The 26,573-nt window shown below is 40.9% G+C and overlaps 1 protein-coding gene across 1 annotated transcript in view; it reads left to right on the top strand.

Moving 5' to 3' along the window:
* The window catches only part of nhsl2 (NHS-like 2), a 221,637-nt gene that overhangs the window by 173,067 nt on the left and 21,997 nt on the right, over positions 1 to 26,573 (top strand). Inside the window, exons 3-4 of the mRNA XM_063468240.1 lie at positions 12,740 to 12,882; positions 18,101 to 18,350. Coding sequence (XP_063324310.1) covers positions 12,740 to 12,882; positions 18,101 to 18,350 — 393 coding nt within the window. The remainder of the gene's footprint in view (positions 1 to 12,739; positions 12,883 to 18,100; positions 18,351 to 26,573) is intronic.

Here is a 26,573-nt window from a genome sequence, read left to right as displayed (position 1 = left end):
CGTCCCACACCGTGGGTGCCGCAGTCTCCCACTGAAGGAGCTGCTCAGTGCTGTCACAGTCTCATGCATGGGGTGGGAGATGTTGTCCAGCAGGGATGACAGCTTAGCCACCATTCTCCTGTCACTCACAACCTCCACTGGGTCCAGAGGGCATCCTAGAACAGAGCTGGCCCTTCGGATCAGCCTGTTCAGTCTCTTCCTGTCCCCAGCAGAGATGCTGCCACCCCAGCAGACCACACCATAAAAGATGGCTGAGGCCACCACAGAGTCATAGAAGGTCTTCAGGAGTGGGCCCTCCACTCCAAACGACCTGAGTCTCCGCAGCAGGTACAGCCTGCTCTGCCCTTTCCTGTAGAGGGCGTCTGAGTTATGAGTCCAGTCCAGTTTGTTGTTCAGATGAATAGAAAATTCATGAATAGAATGAATAGAAAATTAACACTTTAGCCACCAGAGTTATGTTTTGAACTTAACAGTGACTCATAAATCAGTAATCATTCAAGACTTCTATTTTTCACACTATTGCATGATTGTGGAAACACTGATAGCTTGAATATCTTATCACTGGTGGGCACAGTGTTACTAGATTGGTTCGCTGTCGGCACACAAACTCCGACTGCTCGGCAGTCTAACTTGATAAAAGAAAAAGAGGAGAACAAGCAGCCAGCTAGAACAAAGATATATATTGCTTCTCACTTGGGCATCCTTAAATCAGAAATCTATGTTAAAAAAAAGGTTGAGGACCTCCTGAGTGAGACGAAGAAAATTTTTCCTGTGCAAAAAATAAATAAATACATTTCTTTAAAATTCTGGCAGAATCCTTTTACCCACAAAGTACATAAATAAAAATCACTATACAGGATTGTGCCATGCTGCTTCTCCTACTGTGGTTGACATAAAAATAACAGTGTTGACCAGCTGATGGATTGTGTAGTCGGGCAAAGGGGCAGCCTCAAGAAATATTGCTAGTGTGAAAGTGGCAAAACTGCAGTTGTTCTAGTGGCCACGTGAGGGCTAGCTCCAGAAGGGAGTCAGTAGCCACAGATTATCATGTTAAGAAAATTAAGGGCATGGCTTCATTGATTGACACAGCTGGTAACAGCTTGCTAAGCTTCAGCTTTGCTAACTAGAGTCATTAAACTGGACCTCTACTATCTGTGTGTTTCCCAATGGGCTCTTTTGGAACACTTTTAATCCATTGACTTGATGTATGGTACAGACTGTCCAAGATGTTTGTACTTCCTTTATGGAAAGTCTAATAAGCTAACATCTGTGTTTGTACCCTGCACCTGTTCAGTTTATTGGTGCAGCTCGCTAACTATGCTAGTTGGCGTTAGCTGATACATTAGCTCCAAAAAAACTAACATATGGTGCCCAAAATGCTAACTTGGAAGAGTCCAAAACCAGCAGGTGACATCACAGTAGCTATGTTCATCTTTTGATACTGTCTGTGGGTGTATACACAGTCTGAGTCACATGAGATGACAGCTTACGCTTGGATGGTGCAACGGCTGTAACTATAAGGGTGGACATAGAATGCCAAGGCAGTTAGATGAAGACTGGGTGTGTGTCCTGTTGGTGCAACTGGCCCCTAAACAGTAAATCTGAATCGACGACCAAGGTTTAGGTGAATGTAGCCTCACTGGTTGTTGGGTTCATCAGCATTTCAGCTCATCCCAAAAGTGCTAGATGGCTATGATCATGCCTTCGTCCAGCAATTTCTTCCACACTAAAGCCTTCTCATTATAAACCTCTGTCTTGTTAAGACAGGATAAATCCGTCCACAAACTGTGGACACAAACACTGGAAGCACACTTTCTAAGAAGAATAAAAAAGTCTTCTTTTTTTTTTAAGTTCTCCCAAAATATGCTTCCATTCAGGTTTTTAAAAGCAGCTGTAACTTTCTGCTCTTTTTTTGCTACTATTATTTAAAAATCAAGGCCGTAAAAAGACTATCTTTATTGTTCACTTATTAATTTTATTTTTTAGTGCCTTTTTTTTACCTTTATCTCCAAATCGGCAAACACACACTTCTTTCTTACCATATCTCTTCAGCTTTGTGCTTAAAGTGCCATTGTTACAACCTTTCCCTGAAAAGCTTGAACTCTGTAGAGGCCTCCAGATCCCAACAATAGGGACAATACTAAGTGACATGAAACAACAAAACTGAACTTCAAAATGTCATCGTAGCCTCTTTCTGTCAGAGTGAATGCAGGCTGGGATTCAAAAAAGTAGATAAAGTTTTTTTGTCCATGCTAACCTGACTGTAAAATGTCGCAGATGCCCTTTAACTGTGTCAGAGAAGGCCCTGGTCAATGCTAGCTGTGATCTACACGAGCTGATAAGGTTTCACTCCGGTCAATACACATTACTGGACAGGTGCAGCATCGATCAAGTCCTGATGGAGGAGAAACACTGCAGCTTTTCTTATTTTAATGAGCTCACTGGCAGAATCATTTCAGATGTGACACTCCCTATTTTTAAAAAGTGACACCAAGTCCAATAAAGTTTGAACTACTTGTTATAGCCTAGGGAAGATTATTAACTAAACCAACTTGCTAGGCTTTATTTTGTTCAAATTGACAGAGACTCTGAGTCCCAGTTAATTTTACATACTGTACGTGTCAACGTAAATGCCTTTTGTCGTATTATGCAAATGCTTTGTTAATGTACCATGAGATTAAAGCGGGCATTTAGCATTTAGGCCAGAATTGGCTCTTGAATGGAGAGCTCAAACGAGTTCTTGTGAAATCCAGCCTGCAGCTGTACCTTTGACAGTGAAAAGAATAGTTTTTAGGGGATTTATAGATTGTTTGAACTTTTATTACTGAATGACCTTTATAATCGTGTGCCCTGTTTGCTTCTGAACCACAAAGTATTGCCTTCCTCTTCAGTAAAAGAGTCATTTTGGTCCACTTTTTTTCTTGTCTTTTTCAATCCTCTTTCCATAAAGCGTTTCTTTGGAGTGACATTGCTGTGAATCAGGCAAGACAAACTCACCCGTCTTGTTTCTTTCCTCAGGGCTTCTCAGAGAATTTTTCCAAATACAGGCTGAAGTGTGACACGCTCAAATGCTTAGATTTGGTGGCATTTATATTCAAGCCAACCTGCCCAAACCGTAAATAAACCTGTTTGTGATCAAGCACCGGGCCTATGTGGCAGCAGGTAGGAAGTAAGAGGAACAGACTTGTGACTGAAAAGTTTTACATTTCTAGAGGCCTCCGAATCCTGATAATTGCTGTGAGAGGGTCAGAGTGCCCTTGAAGAAAGCACTTAGCACACAGCTGCCCTTTGGCCAGAGAAGAATATAATATGGCATGGAACAGCTAATTTCCCAGAGTGCTGTAAATATGGATGCTTATTCTCTGCACGCTTGGAGAAGTTGATTTTAATCTATATTATACTGAAAACTCGGCTGAATCTCAAGGTTGTCAGTTTGGCTAGACTTTACAGCTGCTGAACAGTTTAAGCTCAGGTATACTCTATGCAGTCTGGCCTGCCATTCTTTAGGGCTTCTCTCCAAGTTACTAGCATGCATTAAACAGACACACTATCCTTGGGCTTTGCTGATTCAAGCTTCTGGCATGAATTTTGCAGACAGACTCATTGGATTTAGGACCCCTTTAGACCAGAGATCAATTCTAAACAAGCAGCTTATATCAGATTGTAGCGTAGGATTTACTATTCTGGTAAGGCAGCAGGGTAACAGGGTGTTTGTTTCAAAGTAGCATTCAAAAAAAGTTGTTTTACTTTCCATCCATACATTTTGTGTTACTGATGTACACAGTAGTCTAAACAGAGGCGCCCACACTTTAATCTAGCCAATCACCCCCTTTCACTGTTCTGGTGGAACATCAATGCATCCCTGTAGTTTTACCTGTGTGTCTCGCTCGAAACGCCTCAAGAGCCTCAGCTCTACTCTGAGCCCCTGCTTCTAAGAGATGCCCTTTCCAGGAACCTTGCATTCACAGTCTCATTCTTTTGGTCACTACCCACCTACTCTTGCTCTTTCCTTCCCTTACTCATGAGATAGATACCCCTCCACTTGGGGCAGCAACTCCTTCCCAACCCAGAGTGGGCAAACCTAATTTCCATAGAGGCTAATAATGAGGAGAATTTGTTCCAGACAACTCCAGAACATCATCTAATCAGTGCAAGTGGTGTCTTCAGAGTCTACATCAGTAATAACTGTTGCCAATTACACTTATGTTAATGAACTTAAAATTTTAAATCACTGCTTCAGAGGAAGAAAAGACTGGGACTAAATTAACAGTTGTGAAACTCCAAACAGTTAAGGCCTTTCTGTAAAGCTTGATTTAAAGCTGAGTTAAAGGCCCGCACCTTTCCTGAAAAATAACTACATGTCACAGCAATCCAGACCAACACAACTGTGATTGGTCTGCTCGGTAGTAACATTCACTGTAAGCTCAGTATATTATTAGCACAAGAATAATGCATATAAAGGCTATAACTGTTCACCGTGCTATTGCAGTAGTATTCTTCTAACATAGTTTTTAACAGCACTGTCAGTTTATATATAGACTCAATCAGTTCTGAAGTCTTTTCTCTTTCCTGAATTTCAGTTACAAAAAACGAGAAGAAGAAAGAGGAGCCTTAACAGCTCAGTCATCTGTTATAAAAATGTCTTTTTAAAAATTACAACAGAAATCCGCAGTGTTCTGAAAATTAATTTAGAAAATTAACTTGGACAGATAGAGACAAGGGAACGCAGAAAGAGGAGGCCTAAAAAAGAAAAACACATTGAAAGATAACAGCAATGTGAATCAGCCTTGTTGCACTACACGTTAACATGCAGGTTTTCTTATTGGCTGCAAGTAATGTCGCACGTTTGTAACAGATAAGAATGGAAAAAGAAATCAAGAGTGGATAAAAGGACGGATAAAATTGCTTTATGTCACCCTCTTATCTAACGTAATTAGGAGGCGACATCAAGACATAGTGTTTAGTGGTTCCTGAGAGATATCTGCAGTTCCCCGAGCTTGGAGAGCTCAGTGGAAAAGAGTAGATCCGAGAGTGGATTGCACAGCCTCAGCCACCTATTAAACTTCTCAGACCGGGTAGATGGTTTGTTTAATACACTTGTAATGTTATCTTAAACTGAAGGTAAATAAAAGACCAACCTGACCAACAATTTCAAGACGGGAGCGTTTTGCCAGTTAGGAGTTGCCTTCATGGTGGGCACTCTTTTCCTATTTAAAAAAACCCATCAGGTAGTCATCCATAAGTATTTCACTTATATAAACATACATGACAGGAAATGAAGCCAAAATGTGTCCCTGGATAAAGAGGGGCCTGATAATTGGATCAGGACCCTAGTTGCGGTTTCTCGTGATCAAAATAAACCAGGCCGCTAACCGCCAAGTGTGTCCTTCTAGGTCACCACCGTCCTCTTTCATTGTCCGGGCAGCAGACCTTTCTCTGTAATGGACTGATCAATTCTCCATGCTAAATCACAAGGACAGAGACATGACATGAATATGTGTACATGCAACCACACACGCACGCACACACACACACGTACACATATTTGTCTGTGTACACAGACAAACATGTACTCGGGCTACGCTCAAAGAGGTGTATTGTTAATTTCTGTCCCCCGCCCCACCACCCCTTCATCTTCCTAGAGGGGAGAAGAAAGGGTGACCCAAATTTGACACGACCAGGGTGCATATTGTCGAGGATGGTTGGGTTTATCTGTGAATGGGTGCACTGTACGCAAACACACAAAGATGCAGATTTGTGCATGTAGGCGTTTTAATATGATCAATAAAGCTTAAACGGTGATTTGTGCGAATAATCCCCAGGTTAACACATACAAGAGGAGGATTCATTTGTACGCTCGTAGAAGATACTTATAGGCACCTGCCTGAAAGATACTCTCTCTCTCACACACACACACACACACACACACACACACATGCAAACACACACAATGTACAAGTTAGTGATGCATGAGTGCATGGCCTGCTTGTCTGGACAGAGGAAGGGGGTGGGGTAAGCTGCTCTTAACCACTCTCTGTGTGTGTATGCAAGAGTGGGAGTGACCAGCATACCTTTACACCCCAAACGCCAATAGCATCCCTCCTCCCCCTCCCTCGTTTTCCCACCACAGTTCCCTGCAGTCATGTATCCGAGCTGCAGTCGGTGCAGCGGAGCCCGGCTGCTATCTGAAGCATGGATATACAGCAGCTGTTTACCTTCCCTCCTCTTCTGTTTTAGTGCTTCTGCCTTTTGGATTTGACCTTTCTCGGTCAGTTTTCAAACTCTTAATGTTTACTTGATTTCTTTGTTGCTACTAGTGAGGTCATTTAAAATGTACAGTGGAAAGTGCTGGAGAAAGTGTCAGCCTTAAAGTGAGTAAAAGTTGCAATGCTGCTTGGGAGAATATTGTTAGAAGCGAAGGTTTTCCATTCAAGTGTTACATAAATGAAAGTGATGGCGTAGGTTTAAGGAAGTTTGCAAGTTAATCAATCTTATTCTGCATGTAAACTCTTGGTGATAGTCAAAGAAATGTAGTTTAGTTTATTTTTATTTTATCTTTGTGATCATATTTCTTTGATGTATCTTTTGCATGCAAATAGAGTGTACAGCATGATGCTAGTGTTTTGGGTTTTTTGGAACCAGACTGGTGAAGAGGAGTAAACTGTTAAGTTTAAATGGTAATGTTAATGTCAGCGAGCTTAGTTAGGAAGCTACGAAATATATAAATGCATCCTACCGATTGATACCTACTAATTAGTGCTAATAAATAACACTGAGATAAAATACTAGGATTTCACTTATTTAATCTGTGATTTACCAAGTTAACTCACAGAGATTTTGAGGATATTGTCATAAGCTCTCCACAATGGCCAGAAACTGGAGCCAGTTGGGCAGATTGGTTGGAAACAAACCTCTAAGTTTGGAAAATAAAGCAAAGACCAAAGTAAAACTAAAACATACTGGAAACAATTGGAAGATGGGTACGCTGTAGTTATAAACGATAGGCATGGTTAGCAGCAATACTTAGGTAGGCTGTGTTTTAAATGATACTAAGGGGCCCAAGTGTGAGTAGTTATCCTCCACACCATTGAACCACCAACATCCTGAAAACCTGAAACAAGGCAGGATGGATCCATATTTTCAAGTTGCTTGTCACAAATTCTGACCCTGCCATCTGAAAGTTGCAGCAGAAATTGAAACTCATTAGACTGTCCAGTTTTTGTGGCGCTTGTGTGAATTGTAGTTTCAGTTTCCTGTTCTTAGCTGACAAGAAAGGCACCATGTGTGGTCTTCTGCTGCTGTAGCCCGTCTGTTTCAGATTCAGAGATGCTCTTCTGCATACCTTGATTGTAATGAGTTGTTATTTCCATTCTCCCTAAACTCTCTTTAAATTCTCTGAAACTAGAGATGGTTGTGGAGAAAAATCCCAGTAGAACATCAGTTTTTGAAATACTCAGACCTGCCTGTCTCCATGCCACAGTTCTCCATTCTGATGCTCAGTTTGTCTACATGTCCAAATGCATCAAGTTTCTGACATGTGATTAGCTGATTATATGTTTGCATTAACGAGCAGTTGAACAGATGCACATAACAAAGTGCCCAGTCAGTATATAAATTACACTAAGTTAAAAGGTCAGGAAGCCATACCGTCTATTTGTTCTGCAGGAACAAGTTAAACTCAAATGGATTTGGATGTTAGATAAATCAGAAGCATGCTGGATCCTATTTTTATCTTTCAATCTCCCACCCTTCGGTACTGGCTCAACTCTGCCAGCATCTTTCTCCCTCCCTGTTAAGGCTGTTAGTTTTGACAGATTGGGCCTCATTGGTGTGAATTCCCTTCCTCCTCTTCTTCCACTCTGTTCTTTTTCTCCACCTACTTCGTCTTTTTCGGTCTTTGATTTTCAGCACTGTGCCATTTCTCGATCACGTCTCCTTCCACTGTCTCGACTACACACCTTTTACTTTCTTTTTCTGCCGCCCCCTACATCTTTTTCTGCATTTTCACTGCTTCTCCTCCTCTGTTGTTTGACATATAGTTCTTCCTGAACTATTTACTGCTTCCTGCATTGTCCTCCTTCTCAATGCTTTCTCATTTTATTCTCTCATATCTATACTTTCTCTTCTCGGTTCTTTTCACCTTCACTTTCCCCCCTTTTTTTGTTCTATCTCTTAAAAAGTTACCTCTGCTTCTTTTCCCCCTCATTTTCCTTCCCTGCTTCCTTGCCCATCTTATCTCGTATCCTTTTCTTCCTCTGTTATCTGCTTCTCCTTCCCTGCAGCTCTTCCTCCTCTCCCTTTTACTCTGCTTTATCACTCTGTATCTTCGGACTCTTGCTGACACCTCACTTCGTTGGGCCACTGCAGCTGGATAAGTTTTGGCTTCTGCTCGCTGTTTACTAACCAGCTGATCCTGCTGTTTTTGCATGCAGCAGCCGGGCGATTTTGAATCAATTATTTTTAACACTGCAAAATCGACAGTTTTCTATCATGAGCGCCGGGTGTGTAATAGGCCTCTATATGAAAACAAACTGCAAAAGCAAGCACTTACAAAGTGAAACGTCTAATAGCTTTCAGAGGAATTAGCAAATCCAGCGAACAGGCCAATTTATCAAGTCATCATTAGCATTTATGTCAAACAAAAAGTTCTTATATGTATATTATGAATGTTACAATTCCCTATATTTGCTGTCAAGAAGTTCTAATAAATCCTCTCTATGTGACGAGTTTCACCGTTGCTGGGATGCATGCATCTGCCAGCAGGAGGCTCCCTCATATTTCAATATAATAATATGAAATAATTTCAAAATGCTTTCAGTTTAGAGAAAGAATGAATAAATATTCCACTACAGCAGATTCTTAAGAAAAAGGTCTGCTTTGATGACTTTGTCTGCTTTCCTGTGGAGCATCATCTGCAGCACATCGTCTCCCCTTTTACCCACATCTGTAAATCTCTGTAGAGGAATCCTGTCCTATTTATAGGACCACCAGGAGTCAATAAAAAAATGAAAAAGTGCAAAGTGTGAAAATGACTTGGTTCATTTTTTTTTTTATTACAGTGTCATGAGCCACAGGTTCTGTGAATGATGCAATGAGTAAAAGTCAGGTTTTGTCTGTTCCTCTCTATCGGTTCATCACAGCAGCTACAAGATCTTTGGCAAAGGTAACAAACTGTGTGTGACATTTTTCAGAGGTCCCTCTTTAACAAGTCTCTAACTGCAGGACGCCACGGGCAATAAAACCAATACATAACTGCAATTTAACAAGTTGGATAAAGAAGCAGCAAATCTCACTCTTTTTTCCTCATATTTAAGCCTGTGGTTGAAACTTCAGTTTTGTTCCTTTTATTTAGTTAGTGGTAGTTTTCACATTAAAACAGTAGTAATGTAATGGTGGCAATCTGGGATATTCCCGCCTGTGCAGTGACATCACCAGTGGGATCACAAGTGCTGATCATGATAGTCAGTTTCTGTGTTTATTGTTGTTTCCTGTGTTTATTATTGTCTCAATAGACGCTATAATGCTAAAAATGAGAGAGCTGGATTAAAAACAAAACGTATGTAGCAGAGACAGGGACATTTAGGTGCACCTGTTTAAAAAATGGGACATTTTTGCAACAGCAGTACAAAAATTAATAGGAGTCATGTAGTAGTAATGTTTCTCTAATTGCTTTTGAGTTAGCAAGTGTGTGCATGATGCTTATTGGGATTAATGAGACAGACCACATAGGAGCATTAATACCAACCAGATTAAGTTGGTCAGTCTGGGCAGGAATGCTAGCCTTGGGCTGAGAGAAGGCAGGTTGTTTAATCGGATCCCGTGTTTTTTCGAACTTTACTTAAACAGAAAAGAATTTGCAACCTCAAACATCTTAAACTCTCCTGCTTCTCAGCCACCTAAGCAGCTTTTATCATTCCTGAGCTTTTTCCTGTTCTCTTTTCTCTCCTCTTAGTTCTCCAGTCTCTCATTTTTCCCAATTGCTTCCCTTTTGAAATATTTCCCGCGTAAGTTAAAAGAGAATAATTGACAGCATATGTTGGAAAATGTGTTCAGTGTCACACTCATGAGCCTGATCTCATAGAAGCCTTGTTTCTCCAGTTTTTCATTGTGATGGTTTCACTTCAGTTGAAATAATATCTACTATCTTTGAGTTTATAAAGCCCTTCAAACTCATCAGAGTAACTTTCAAAGTACACCTTTATCTGAGCTTAAAATGACAGCTGACATACATTACTGCATCATCTTAATCCACGCTGAAGGTTATAAATGTTTGGTGTGTGTGTGTATGTGCAAAGCCTGTCCTGTTTCCTCTGAAGTTTAGAGCCATAATTGCACTTAGAATGAGGGAGATCATACACAGTTTTCTGCTGCTGGCACTTTTTATTCCAGCAGAAGGAAGATGTCAACATCAATGATCCCAAATGCCATTAAAAAACTGCACTAAATCTGTGGGTGGACTGCCTCCCCTCGCACAAAAACACATCATTATCTTTCTTGTGTTTTGTGGTTGTGCTGCTGTATATTAATTTCTATTCACAACTCTATATTCCCGACTCCAAAACACTCCCACGTTGCGGCGCTCACTTAAATCTGACACCTGCCAAACTTTACGGTGAACCGCTCGCGTGTTTAAATGAGTTTACCAGGCATGAAAGTTGTGCAGCAGCCATTAGAAAGTCATAAAAACAGATCCCATCACCCTGCAAGGTCTACTACTTTACCATATGGAAGACTATTTAAATGGAAGTACCCTGAGTGCCTGAGGACACTCAGGGTATTCCACACAAACAATGATAATTTAAAAAGCCTCAATTCCTTCCATTTTTTTACACAGTGGTATTAGTCTTGTTAAATACTTTGCTAATTAGATGCTAATTTGTCTGTTGTTTGGTGCTGGGAAACAGCTGCCTTTTGCAATTGGAAGTGCTGATGAGAGCGGAACGGAAACTAAAAGTTGTGAGCCTTCAAATTCAAGACACTGAAAGTTTAGACTTTAGGGGTTGAGCCAAGACATAATTTGTGCTTCTTAGAAGAAGAAATGTCCAACTTAACAGTAGAAATTAACATTTATAGGCTGAAACAAATAATAGTTCAGGCCTTCATAGCTTTTTTGTTCTTTGATTACAACTGTACATTTTACTGACTAATTTATATTGAAGGGTACAAAATATACAAAAAGTTTGTGCTTCATTTTTGTTATTACTCAACACAAATGAGTAGACTGATCTTCCTACACGTTGCACCTACAGGAGCTACTTGGCCATGGAAATCAATGCCATCAAGCTCCTGGTGCAGATTTTGTGCAGATGTTAATGGCAGAGGAGCTGTGGAGCTCTGCAGTTATTGAGTGAGGAGAGTGTTGGTGACTTTTACACACTATGCGCCTCAGCTGTGGTTCCTAAACACTTCACTTTACAATAATGCCACTTACAGCTGATTTGAGTTTGTCCATATAACGTACAGATCTGGATCGGTCTATCAATTCATCTTGCTCACCCAGCTAGCTCGCTAAATGTTTAAATGTGGTCGCACAGGTGTAGAGACTGGTCGGCAATCTGGCCACCATAGGCCTCTGGGGAAAAGTGTGTATTCCATCACCAGTTGTGAAGTGGTTGCTCGCGGTTGATGGCAACTGCTAGGTGAAACTGGTAGAACAAACAGGTATAGAGTGCTGCACCCAAAACCTTCTAGCAATTGTTTTGATCACTCACAGGGTTGCCTGTAAAAGATTGCAAAATAGTTGTGAAATGCACAATGTAAACTGGAAGAAGTGATCATTCACCACAGTGCAAAAATTCAGACTTTTTAAATATGCTGGTAATGCACAGCTATCGCTTTAAAGGTGACTGTCCTGTTTCCAGTTGGAATCGCATTTTTTCACATTTTAGAGAAGTCATCAACCGGGGAATATACACTTTGCCCTCGCGATCAGAGATGAATGACCGGTCTTTCGATCTTCGTAACTGAGGCTAACATCTTTCATAAAGAGCCTGAAATCCTGAAAACAACTTTGTTTCTCCCAATTTAAACCTTAGTTTATTATTCTTATACACAGTATTCATTCTTGAGACAAATATTTCACCATTTATTCTTTCTAGCTTGTTGTCATCTGCTTCCTTATATTGCTAGGCAACCATACATCACCAGGAAGGAATCCATATTGTTCCGGGAAGTTCAACTCCAAGCTTTTTTCACCTCACTGACACTGCTGTTTCTCTAAAGCTGCTCAGTGTCTGTGGGGGTGTGTGTCTGTGTGTGTGTTAGAGAGCTGAGTGGAGCATGGGGAGTGTGTTTTGGGGTAAAGGAATGGCTGAAAGGGGGAGCGTGTCTGTGTGTGTGTGCACCAAGAGAAAAAGGGGGGAGGTGGGGGTTAGGAATCTGTTTACAATGGCCTGAGGGAGCTGCCAGAGAGGGAGAATCAGTCTGATATTAGGAGGTAGAGTGCGAGAGAGTGCGTGTAACACAAAGAAAGAGAGTTTTGGAGAAGGAATAAATGAAAGAAGAGGAAGGGATGGAGCCCTTGGGAGGATTAAATACAAACTGAAGGAGTCCTTTAAGGCACAAGTTGAACCAGGAGTCACAGGAGGGAGATTGCAGGTTGATGCAAAGCAGCAGCCGTCCCTGATCTCCACTTTCAACCATGCAAATAAGATTTAGTTTAGTTGCATGCATGCAGCAGAAAGCAAGTTTATGCATGCATTTATATCTTTTTGTTATTTTTGCTCTTCTGTGTTTGCAGAGTTTGAGGAGCAGTTGTACGACACCAAGCTGACCGGTCAGACTTTCCGGCATCCATCCTCACAGAGCTCCGACGACACGTCCACCTCCCTCAGCCGATCGCCCATCTCCCTCAACAACAAGAGGCCCGACTTCATCTTTCTGGTAAACACACACAGACGCACACATGCAGGCTCATGTTTACACCCATCTTATTTGATCAGGAGGCTCCGTCACACCAAAATGTCACCTCTCTGCTGAACAAACACCCAAGCTCAGATTTTATATGCAGCTATTTGAAGCTGCGCATCTTTAACAAGCAAACACAATAAATAATCTCCACCTTTCCTATTTTAAACTCGCTCTTTTTTCCACCTCTTAAACCTGTGAAGCCTGACTTCATCCTGCTTCTGCTAAATGCACACACACACACACACACACTCTGTGTCCACTTCACTTATCTTCTTCGTTTTTCTCTCGGAACAGCAAGACACCAGACTTCACATTCCCGCTAAACTCCCGCTAACCTACTCCACCCCACTCCATCTGCCCTTTTGTGGTCCTGTTTCCACTCTTTATTATTTCTCTATTGTTTCCAATCAGTGCTTGATATTCATTTTATGTTACCTGCCTCATTTTAAAGGCTTTTCCCCCTTTACAATAAAATTATAGGCAGTATAAATCTGTCTCTTTTCTCCATTTCGTTATTTTTCAATCATCCTCGATACAATATCCCACAAAAGCCCATTCCTTTGATTAAATCTAGTGTATCTTGCCATTTCATGCTCACTGGAATCATCATTTTAATTTGATTTATCGACCTTGAGAGTGCGGCTATAAATAAAATTGTAATCCTCAAGACTTTTTCAAAATATGAAAATGGTGAGCGTTTTTCTAGCAACAGCTTTTTATTTAGTTTATTGTTTTTTCTTTCTGGGGTTGTGTTTCTTATGCAGGACTTTTTGTTGTTGCTCTGGGAGTTAGCTTTGTGGTGCAAGATCTGAGATGCGCAGATTAGCCACAATGTTAAAACCACCTACATAAGTGTGTGTAGGTTTTTCTTCATGCTGCCAAAACAGCTAGCTGCTGGGGTATGGACGTGGCACCTCTGGTGGTGTTCTGAGCCTGCACCAGTAGTTTGGCAGTGGAGTCTTTATGTCCTTTTGGGTTGCAGGATAGAGCCTCCATTCATCAGACAGCACATCTGTGCGTGCTTGATCAGATTGGGAGCCTTTTTGTCATGTTCTTCTGTAGTATTGTCCTGCTGAGGGAGGCTGCTGCCCTCAGGGAGTGTCAAATTTTGACAGTTCCTGTCTGAGTAAGATCCATAATAAGGCCAGTGACCCAAGCAAAGGCAGTATAAATGACGATTGTAGCTTCTGTATGTGAAATGGGAAGCCAATGCAGTCTTCTTCTCTGTCACCAGCAGGGGCGATACCTTTGGTTGTAAAAAGCTCCTGGTTTTTTAGAGACTTGTGGGTAAATGATCCCGACCCCTCAACTTTCAAACAGGAAAATAACAACTTCTTCATAGTAGGACCTCAAAAACTAATAGTTTACAGCAGCTATATCCATCTTTTATACAGTCTGTGAGCCTTAGATGGAAGATACATGGTAGCGTAATAAAATGATTAACGTTATTAGCTAAAGAAGCAATAGGCCAGTCCTGTACGGAGCTCCATGCAGAAGCTTTGCTGTAGAGAAGACATAGTAGACATAGTATCAGCAAGATGTACTTATAGAATAGATCTGCCCTAAAGTCCAACAAAATTTGTGACATTGACCAAATTTCTCTTATGGATCTACACAGTTGTCCTGAATGTCCACACAAGTCATTGATGCAACTTGGTAGCTGATATTTCGACCTCTTGTATACAGTAGTTTACAACAGGTCTCCTAACTGTCTGGCAAATGATTGGTTGTATCGTCACCTTTGGATGGGATGAAACTCTTTCCAAGGTTGTGACTGATTGGAATCAGGGTGCGCCCACGGGCCGACAGTCACTGTCGCAAATGCTTGCAATCAATCACTGGCATCAAAAAATTCAATGCAGTCCCTGAACAACTACTAGTTTTTCCTAGTTGAACATAGGTTGCCATCCCGTTTTTATGTTTTAGCCATTAGCGGCATTAAGGCTCCTAAAAGTCTTTAATTTCTCTTTTTGCTATAGTATGACATGCCAAATGGAAACTCAGTCTGCATTTGGCATCTTCTAATTGCTGTGTCTCTGTTCACATTTACATGTCTGTGCTTGTATGTGTATTGCCTCTGTATTAGTTGAACTTCTGCGCGTTGTTTGTACTTGACTGATCACTGATGCAGATTTGCTCCGCTCATTGAGGACTGATAATAAAGACTCCATTCTTTTCTATTAATGATCGTAACTTGAAGTTCGGAATGAGCATGTCTTCTAATTGGCCGTTGGACAGCTTAATTCAGCAAATCGGCGACACAATGCACTATTCCAACAAATTACTGCTTCGGCATATCAGACGGTTTTACAGCTAAAAGTTGTGTTGTGACAAAATGCTTCACTGCTGTTGTCATCATCCCTTTATTTTTTTCCCATGATGCCGAATTATCCAAGAACTGTTGCACGGTATATCCCGCCCCCTCATTCAGATTTCTCAGGATTAGTCATCGTCCTTTTCACACTCTCAGCAGGTTTCTACAAACAAATGCCAAACCATTTAGTGTCTTCCAGATGGAAGTATCATTAGCACTTGATAAGAAATCAAAATAGCATGTGACGTAAGTGCTTTCTTGTCAGCCGGCGCCTGCACATTGAGGACTTACTGACTGATTTTTGAAGGCGAGAAAGAGAATGCAAACATAGATGTTAAAGTGCTTCAGGGTGTCTCAATGATAATCTATGATCACAATTTGTCAAACAGGCTACAGCTATACATAGAGCCTCTCTCATTTCACTCTTTCCCTTTTCCATTAGTACTTCTCAGTCTATTTCCCCAGCTCATTGAACTCCCACCGTGATTTTACTGCAAGATGGCTGCACATTTCCTGCACACCGACTGACGCAATATTCCTTCAGCGAGCTGCTAAAGAGCTCTCTTAACTTAATGCCTTTCTCTCTGTTTGGGCTAATTTCAATTAGAGAATGGCAGATTCCCACGAGATAGCTTCACGTCTCTCACGAGGCGGAGGATAGACTGGAGTGTTTCCTGCATTGCAGCAGCCTCGACAGTTTCATTGCCTTGCTTAAGGGCAGAGATCCCTGATACTGTGGATCTAATGGCAGACAGTTGACAGATGCCCGTTCCCTCACAGCTGGGATTGCACCTTCCTGTTGCCATCAGGGACAGAACGAACAGTGTCTCTGCCGCTCTGTCAGTTTCCGTCCCTGTCAGCTAATCACGTCAAATCAATTTTTTTCTTTTTTATATTTCTAACTCACTTCAGATTCACTTCTGTCTTTCCTCTGCATTAGCTCTCTCAGTTTTATGAGACAGGTGAAAATGAGACAGGATTTTCTCTCGTTCTCTGTTTTGTAACCCTGCTGACTGCTTATCTACCCTACTGATCCTTCCTCTTACAGGCATTGAAGTTGCTTAAAGGGGACAAAACATTTAATTTTGGAGGAGGTTGATGAGTAGATGACCTCCGCCGGCTGTCTGGACTCCTACAGGATTTTGGTTCTATTGATTTTTACTGCAAATTGAATTCTGAGGTTATTTTGTTTTTCTTGTGTGTTTGAGCCAGTAACAGCAGTTTAAAGGGGAAAAGGGCTTTATTGGCTAATTTTCAAAACAGCTTGGGCAGAAAATGGGAACAATAACTTTTAAAGAGTTTGAAAGTGTAGTACAATATGAGAGAAATGGAGATCTTGTTGTGAGGAAATTAGATTTGAACCATTGGAGCTCAGGATGCATTACCATGACTGAAGGGGAAGACAATATTTTGGATTTCACTAAAGAAACTGACTAAAATTATTTGGATTTTAAGCAGCATGTTAGATTTTCTTTTAATCTGCAGATAGCCTGAAACATTTTTCAAATAATCTCACTGAGTGCAGAATCTATGATTTTTTTTCTACATGAGAAACACTCACGTTTTTGTTTTTTTTTATTAAAAAGTAAAGCCTTTAGCATTCAATTTCTATGAAAATGAGTAACCATTATTTAGCCATGTATTCAAGCCTTCCATTAAACAGAGGCAACCAATCAGAACAAAGTTGGCCTAAAACAGTGGATGTTTTGAAGAGCTACACCCAGCCACAGCTCATGACAAATAAGGATTATTTTGAGCTGGGATTCATACAAAGTTCATCATGTAATGAACAGGTCAACTTTACACTACCTGCCTAGTAACATGTTGTCAGGTTGCTCGACCAAACAGAGTAAAAACAAGTTAATGAGACTTTAATTTCACACCTCCAAATTAATACATATGTATTTCACTTTAACTGCTGGACACGTAAATGTAAAAGCTAACACTCATTTATGAAGGATGCACAAATATAGTGTCTGAACATATTGGCATTGTTGACTGATATCAGCTTATTGCCAAATGATGTGACATCTACTCACAGTTGCATTTATCTATTTCATTACATCAGCTTATACCAACTAACTGTTCGAAGGTAGTGTGATGTAATTTGAACATGTCCAGCATTTTGACTGGTACTGCATGTAATATAATATAAGATTTTTTTCAGCCCATAATTCCACAGCAGATACAGCCCTACAGTTCATAAAGGTTATTATGAGAACCAGTAACAAGTGGTTAATAAATGGATAAGTAAATAAATATGCCGGCTCCATATTTATATTTACAGTACTAAAAAAGAGTATTTGCCCCCTTTCTGACTTCTTTGTTTTTTTCCATGTTATGTGGAATGTTTTATTTTTTAAATAGCTTTTTTATTATTTAGTTTGAACATGAAGCTAAATAATAGAACACCAGTTCTTGCAATCGCTTTCTTTCCAGCTGTCAGAACAATTTTGATCAAATACTGATCTTTCATCTGCACATATCCATCCAAATAACCAAGGTTTAACACCTATATGGCATGTTTTAATTCTAAACAAACATAACCCAACTAAAAGTGATAATTCTGCCAAAATTACTCCAAAAGAACATGGACGACTCCTCCAGGAGGTCACAAATGAACCCAGAACAACATCTAAAGAAGTTCATGATTCAAAAATAAGGAAGAGAGTGGGTAAAAAGGCTTTTTTTAAGTGACAAATATGTAAAAAACTAAGAAATCAAGACATACAAATCCTTTCGACAGCACTATCTAAAAGGGTATATATATCTTCCTGGGGAAATCAGACCCTTTCAACCATTCTCGACTTCAGTATATCAAACTGTGCATCACTATTTGATGACATAGCGGTTTTCCTTTTCTGCTTCTTCTTGCAGCCAGCGTCAAAGCAGCTCTACGAAGATGAAACCACCTCTTCTGTGTTTGGTCTGAGGTCTATTACCGACCTATCTCCATCCCCGTCTCCATCCCCCTGCAGCTCAGACCGACCCCCTCTAGGCTGGAGCAGTAACAACAGTAGCAGCAGTACTGCCACGTCGGCCACTACTGGACCGCCAGTCGCCGAAAAACCTCGCTGGCACCTGGGAAGACGCACACCAGCACACTTCTTACCACTCGACGTCACAGGTACAAAAACGAAATGCCCAAAATAGTCTAAGATCAGGTGTGGTAACAATTGCTAATGCTGTCAGTATATTTGATGCAGTCTTAAATGACCAAATGAATTTACAAATTAAGAATTTTGTTGAAACTGCAATGTGAAGGTCCACTTATAAGGCAATGGGAGTATTTCTGAAGTCTATTTCTTGCTGTGTTTCTCAACAACGCTGTGGTGAACTGACAGGAAAGGTGAGTGTATGCAACTGATTGAAAGTCATTACTCTGACACATGCATCTGAGTCAGCTGAGCCTCCAGGATGTTTTCATGGCGACAGCATTACAGAGGTGGTGCTGCATGAAAATTGTGGACAAAGTCAGCATAGAAAGTGTAATACTTCCTTGATCTTTCTTAGAAGTTTTTGGACTGGCACAGCTACAGTACCTCTGAGGGAACACATGAATGTTTCATTGGCTGGACCAGAGTGATCCCGAGTCATCAAAGTAAAAAGAGTTTGCTGTGTTTTAATGGGTACGTGTAAACACAGAGACGATTGGCATCCAGCCTGTGAATTAGTGGTAATGTTTCCAGTCCAGCTGTGAGATGGTCAACAGCTCAAGTTGTGCTCATTTTAAAGAAGCGCTCAAGTGATTCGTGATTCGTAATCAGCAGAGTTTGGGTCATTCATTAAAAAAAATAAATAAATGGCAAACATACTTTGGTTTCAACTTCTCAAATGTGAGCATTGAGCATCTTTGGGGTTCTGGTTGTCATTTAGCCAACTCGAAAACTCAACTTTGAGCCATAGATGGAAGATAGACACCCCTAAGCATACCTGTTAGTCAAATAATCATATAATAATGGAAAATGCCATTAGTTGGAGCCTTGTTGAAGATGTCAGATGCTTATTGAGTAGAGGGGTTAGACTGAGGTTAATTATCTGGGCTGATGAGAGATGTGCCAAGATGCTTGTTGGTTGGTGCAGCCAGATGCCTTTGAGCATTTTTCGCATTTATTAGAATTTATGGCTTCAATATGAAATTTCACTGAAAAATAATTCAAAATTAAATAGATTAAGCCTGAATATGAGATTCTATTGGAAATGAATCATCATTTGGCAGCTTTCAGATGGCTCCTGTCATGTTGAGAACTGAAATGATTTTATCTCCAAATAAAGATGGTTTCTGTGAGCAGTAAACCAACAACGCTGGTGGTTTTATGGTCCTGGCTTTGTGAGGGCCTTCACTGTCACCTGTGCTGTTCTCGAAGGAGTCGTGTGACAGCTGTAAAAGTGAGAGTCATGGGAAATCAGACTCAAGGAAAGCTACAACATGCGGTAAATCTGAATTTTCATCCCTTTGGAGGTCACATCAGTCCAATTTGGCTTTAGCTTCTTTGTGGTTGTGTATTAAATGTGTGCTGGAAAAGCAACACAATCTTGTATTCCTCCAAAGAAGAACTGTAAGCTCCAGGCTGAAAAACAGTGCTAATATTAATCCTGCTCAACAAATTTGGCAGATACCTCTTCCACATGGTGCATGGTCGTCTTTGACAGTCCTCATAGTGTCTTGTTTATCCCTTTTCAGCTGCTACCTCTACGAGTTGCCACAGTGGATCATATTCCTCCATCTCACCCTACCCCTCCTCTCTGGTCATCTGTATTTTTCCAAATGGCTACTCCATACTCAACATGCTTTGTCCAGGATACCCACTATCTCTCCTTTGCATGTCCAAACCATCTAAAAAGGGGAGGCCAGTCATGACAGCATTCATAATTCAATTAGTTTTGACAACCTCTCCAACACGATTGGCTGAAATGCAACCATGACAGAGCCTCCACCATGTTTTATACATGGCTGCAGACTCTCGCTGTTGCACCTCTCTCCTGACCTGCTCCATGCATATAGACGATAATTAGAAGTAAAAGTTTTAAATATGGATTGCATCACCCCATAAGATTTGTTGTCAATGAAATTACACAAGTCCAGTTCTTGTGTAATTTTCATACCTCAGTCTTTTCTCCATGTTTCCCTTCCTTAAAAATGGTTTCTTGACAGCCAGCCTTCAACTGAGACCATTTCTGATGTGGGTCCAGTGAACAGTAGACGGATCAGCTGAAAGACCAGATAAATCTCCCAGCTCACGTGGCAGGTCTTTACTGGATCTTTTTCCCATTTCTTAAGGACAAAACTTCCAGATACTGTTTATCTGCCATAGATCATTTTAGTCCTGGAAAACTATTGCTCAGGACCACTTTAAAAAAAAATGACAAGACAGTCTTTGTGATGTTGAAGAGTGTGGCAGTGGACCCCCAAATACAGACCAGTCATGTGCTACATTCCAAAAGAGTCCAACAGGTGATAATCACAACCCTGGGAGTCCAGGGAAAAGCAGGAAAACAAACTGATGGGAAACAGAATTAAATAACACACCAACAAAGAAAAAGGGAAAACTGAAGCTACACAAGTACGTGATCACACCTGAGGGGAACAACACAGGTGCAGACAATCAAGGAAACAAGATGAGGGGAAGTAAAACTGAACATCAGGCACAGAGGACAAATAATGGCCAAAATAAGACAGGAAGTGAAATGAGATGACTAAACATGAAAACACAGACATGAATTAACTAACTGAGAAAATACATAAAGAGCAATATACCCGAAATATTAGTGAGAACTAAGGAAAAGGAAAACTCAAGGCAAATAACAGCACAAACTAAGAATCACTGGAAGATGTTAAAAATAAAACCAAACTGTAAAGTCTAAAAACTCAGTGACCCAGGATCTTGACACTTGGCTGCTTGGGAACAAAAGATTTTCAAGAAATCAGGAGTGGTTTGAGAGTTTTGCACAGCACCGTGTGTGTGTGCTTCATGCCGGGCTTGCTCTTTCGAGAATTCAGAGTTAAAAGCTTGCTGTGTTCCTACAGCTGATGTAAGGTACTCAGCGTGGGAAACATCAGTCACCTTTTGGAAATGTATTTGCGCCACATCCAGTCCACACATTAAACTTGATTTCTTGACTCATGAGATTGGCATAGACGAAGCCATTTCATAACACAGGTGTAAGGAAACATTTTCAGGTGTAGTCTTCCGGTGAAGCGGACACACGCCGAGAGAATCCGTGGTATAAGATCACCAGGTGAAGACGTTTCACCCCCAGCCCCTTATTAAATTCTCTTGAGGTCATGAAGAAATAATTGGGAGTGATTTGAGAAGAGAACAGATGCAGAGTGTTATTAAAAACAGTGGGAAAGCTTCAGCATCAGCTCGCATGTTAATGCCAGAAGCCACAACTCAGGTTACGCTGCACGATGTGGACAGATTCCTATTTGACCCTGTAGCTGTGAGGGAGAAAATGCTGCAGAAACAAGACTTGACATCGAGGACATTTTCTTCCTATGATCACATTCTCTATCGCGCTCGCCCATCTCTGGCAGTCAGCTCTGTTTGTGTGCATTGCCTGTGTGTGTGTGTGTGTGTGTGTGTGTGTGTGTGTGTGTGTGTGTGTGTGTGTGTGTGTGTGTGTGTGTGTGTGCTGTCAGAGCTGTTAGTATGCTGTGGTCACCCTCAGCAACATCGTTCTGACACTCCTGCTTCCACTCAGCCTCCTCCTTGTTTACTTTGCCTACGTTTGTGTGTGTGTATGTGTCTTTGCATGCATGTGTGGTCCTCCTGGTTTTTTGGCATAGCAACTGCTTCGTCACTGGATGCCTCTCCCCTCCTTCTTGCGCATATCCATCTATAGTTAAATATCTCTTTCTCCATTTCTCCTCACCCACCTCACCTCACCCACTGTGTAGAGGAGGAGAAGGTCAGGTATAATGATGCATGCCTGTGGCGTTGTACTTGGTGGGTATTCACTTCCTTCACACCGAGAGGAAGAGCAAGGAACTTTGAGTATAAGACTGACGTTTCTCCTTCTGTTTTCCTTCTTTTCCTTCCATCAAGCCTGTCTGTGGTTTCATTAAATGAACAGGATCAGGTTTAGCAAGCAGTGCCCCAACAGGGGTAAATAGCATGCTTCTTGGGTACTATTTTTTGCAGAGTATGTATACACATTTTCTGTAGTGTATTTTGGGTTGAGCCACGTAAACTGCTGTGCTCTCATTAGCAGTAATGAATTATGGTGTCACCCTGTGCAAAGGTGCAGCCCAGTTATTTGTTTTAGACGCAAATGAAACTCAACTGCACAACAGAATAAGTCAAAAAAGGCCATTTGGATGCATGTAAAACAGCTGTTCTCAGGGTTTCTCACTGATTTGTTTTAGTCTTGTTATCAGATTTGGATAAAATGAGAAAAAAATAAGATATCGTCAGACTTATCCAATTTGTCACCATCCCTCTGTCTCTTTTACACTCCATCTCTTGCTTTTTTCCTTCCTCCTCCTCCTATGCCAGAGAACAGGTAGCTCTCAGCCAGCTTGCTGTTGCCATGGTAACTCACCACTCTTCCTCCTCCCTAGTCCCCCCCCCCCCACCCCCCCAAAAAAAAGAAGAATTACAAGCAGCAGCGACAAAAAGATGGAGGGAAAGGTGGAGAAGTGATGAGGATGACACAGGACAGAAAATGCATACAGTGAGATACACAATGGAAGAATAATGAATGGAGGGTAGTGAGAGAGCTTCTTTTTTTTTGGGTTGCAGCTCCCACCTCCCACTTTCCTTCCTCTCCCTCACATCTCGCTCCAGCAATTTTCATGAATGACTGAAGCACTTTAGCCTGTGAAAGATGTGAATGCAACAGAGGCTGAGAGACAAGCAGCAGGCAGACGCCATCGGTCTGTGCTTATTTTTTCTCGACAGAGTTCATCGGTAAAATTTTAATGTAATCACATATTTGAGAGCCCTGGGTGATTTGGAGGTTTTTTGACTTGCAGAAAGGCGGGACATTATTGTGTCTCTGAGCAGCCCTACCAAACACCAGACGTCCACGGATATCGATTTCTGAGCTAAATGTGATCAGACAGTGAAAAAGACGTCGCTGGTGTAATTTTGCATTTTCAGGCATTTCCATTCACTGTTTCACATTTACTCACAGAATAATTTGAATTGATTTGAGGTTGAACAAAGGAAAAGTGAACATGTATGTTTAGATCTTTTTATACAAGGTTTGATTGACATTTTATTTGGTAACATTTTTATATTATATTATATTATATTATATTATATTATATTATATTATATTATATTATATTAGGGTTACACAGTTTTCTATTTATTTATTTCAAAAATATTAATTGTCTGTCTGCCCAAGGTGTTTCTTATATCTTGTCAGCTGGGTTAGGCTCTAGCAGCCACTGTGATTGGATAAGCAGCGGAAAATGGATGGGTTAATTGATATTAACATACTTCAAATATATCTATCTATCTACATATATATATATGGGATGGTTAGCAAAGTGCAGTTTTAAGGGAAAAGAGCTGGTGTATTTAGGATCAGGGCATATACTGATGGTCGGTCATTCTCCTTCAGGATTTTCTGGTAGGGTATAATTCACGTTTCCATCAATTACAGCAAATTATTCAGCTTCTGAAGCATCAAAGCAGCCCCCGACTATCACACTACCACCACCATGTTTGACCGTTATATGGTGATGTTTTGAGTGCTAGTTTTATGCCACATGTAACGGGACTTCGACTTCTGTCCACAGAATATTTTCCCAAAGGTTTGGCGGATCATAGAGATCTTTTTTTAGCAAATGTGAGACAAGCTGTCCTGTTCTTTTTGGTCAGCAGTGGTTTTCCCATGTAACCTGTCACATTTGAGTTATTGCTGAGTCGTGAGGCAAATGAGGCCTACAGTGCTTTTTTGTGGTAGGATGGCCACTCCTGGGAATGTTCACCATTGTTCCACAGTTGTCTTAATTTGTGGATAATGACACAGAAAGCTTATCTGAAGATGGACTCTTCAATTTTTATCTAGTCAAAGTAACATTTTTTTAACCTCACAATTCAAATAATTTAGCAGTTGTTTATTTTGTAAATCTGTCAATAATCCTACAAAAATAACAGCTAATGAGGCTTGGACATAAGCGAGGAGTTTAGTGCAAATGCTGCTGTTTCCTATAAAAAGAGCAAAACAGTCCCAGACCCCAAATCAGATGTTTTCTGAATGCACTTATGAATGAAGAATGCAGAAAGTCTGAGAGCTTTAGTGGAGAGAGACGGAGAGCGAGAGACAGGCATTCCTGCTGCTGAGCTGCAGACGGTCTAATCCTCTTGGCTTACCTGGAGCGCCTCCATCTACAAGGAATCTGACAGGGGGTGGAACTTTTGAAAAACTTCTGCAAATCCTGTCAGCTCCACACTGTACCCTTTGTCACAAGATGAATCCATTTAGTGAGCTGCAATTCAGATGCATCTCTTGATGGCATTCAGTGCAAACAGGAAGATAGATGATAAGCCAGGGTCAGCAGTAGCTGAATAACACAGGAAGTTATTTGTTATTTATTCCAACACCGTAGAGGGCTGGATGCTGTGTAACACTTATAAACTGAGGGGGAAGGTGCTGATGTTAATAAGAGGAAATTATGAATTTCTGAAACACTTTTTTTCTAGTATAAACATATGGCACTACTTCAGCTTCAGTGGTTCTGTTAGAGCTTTAGAAGTCTTCATTGTGATAATTCATCTTTTGTCGGTTACTGTTTACAGAGCCAAATGTGAAACTTCAACGCAAAGATGGGATTGTCATTTAAGGGAACTGGTCCTCTCCACCCAACACACCCCTACAGGTTGTTTGTTCAAGCTGTAAGATTGCTCATATTGATGTCATAAAGTTAGATATGTAGCACTGAACTGTGGTGAAGTGCTGTTTAACGTTGCAAAAGGCTGTGCTATACCACAAAGCGTTCTCTTCCTAAACCCTAAACCAAGTAACAGCTTATGATGTTGAATTAGGACTTGGTTTTACAGACATAGAGTCGATAACTGTTTGGCACTCGCTAACCGCTTTATGCTCGACTGGTTGGCGAGTGGCTGGAAGTTGCTGGCTGTTTCTGGGAAAAAACATTCATAAAGAAAGTCCTGCACCAAAAATCTCCTTGTGATTGTTTTGTCCTAGCAGATTTCTGCTGTCACCTGCACTTTGCCTGGAAGAGGCCCACTTGCCTACAGACACTCGAGGTTTACTCGCCAAGTTGTGCTGGAATGCAAACAAGAGGTGGAGAATATTCCTCTCCAAAGTTAAAGTTGTCCCTTATCACCACAACCACCTAGTTTCAAAGGTGCAGCTTTGATTTTAAAGCAAAGTGTCTTTTGTTTTAATGGGACAGCCAATGACTGTTGATCAGCGCTTTGGAGAAGGTTGGATTTAAATCTCTGGGTTCAAGTTTTGAGCGTCTTTGTTAAAATGATTAGCTGGTCATGGGACACAGCTGAAAGCTCCAGACAAAGTTGCTGGATAAACCTCGGGTTTTAGAGCATTTTAATGCTGGTTTAGCATTCCCTGTCAAAAAAGTCACATTAGTAGTTGCTTTAATGTTTCCTCTAAGCAACTGCAGCAGCAGTTTGTCACTGTTTTCTGTATTTTTAAATAGTTTTTAAGCAGCGTCAAGATGTTTATGGTCACATAATTTAATACACTGTGTGCTGTACACCATTAGGGCAACTAGGCAGGAACAGTGGGCTACACATGTAAGTTTGTTTTTTTAGTTTGTGTTGTACTTTTCATGCTTTCACTACAATCTGGGACGCATGCAAACTTCTGCCGATGGTGGCAACCTGCTAGTGATAAAAGCAATTGGTAAAAGATTTATAGTGAAGCACCCAAATACCTCTTTGCAACAAGTTTCACACTTGCGACTACAGCTGTTCACAGTATACTGACTGGTTTCTAGGTCTGTGTGAATGGGGCTTAGCAGTCAATTTTACAGTGACGGGCCAAGGAAACCTGACTTAAACCATGTTTATAGTGTGACAGGAAAAACTGTTTTTCTCTCTATGGATAATTTCTTCCTTCATAACAACTTCACAAGTAATGATTGGAAAAAAAACTATTTCAAATCCATCCATTTGAAATTTGTTAGCTTAAAATTAGGGTCATAGCTATTCTGCCAGTCCTCACCTGGTATTCCATTAGCCTGTTCGCTAGCAGTGATTGGCTGGTGTTTTTGTGCATATTTCCCTCATGCAGGTTATACATGTAGCTTGCTAGCCAAGCTTGCTAGCATTAGCCGATAACTTAGGAATCCACCCTTCTTTACAAATATATGGTCACTTATCACTCCAGAAACCATTATGGCATTAGC

This window comes from Pelmatolapia mariae, linkage group LG3_W, assembly GCF_036321145.2.
Source record: "Pelmatolapia mariae isolate MD_Pm_ZW linkage group LG3_W, Pm_UMD_F_2, whole genome shotgun sequence".
Classification (NCBI taxonomy): Eukaryota; Metazoa; Chordata; class Actinopteri; order Cichliformes; family Cichlidae; genus Pelmatolapia; species Pelmatolapia mariae.
This window is presented reverse-complemented; position numbering and strand designations above follow the sequence as displayed.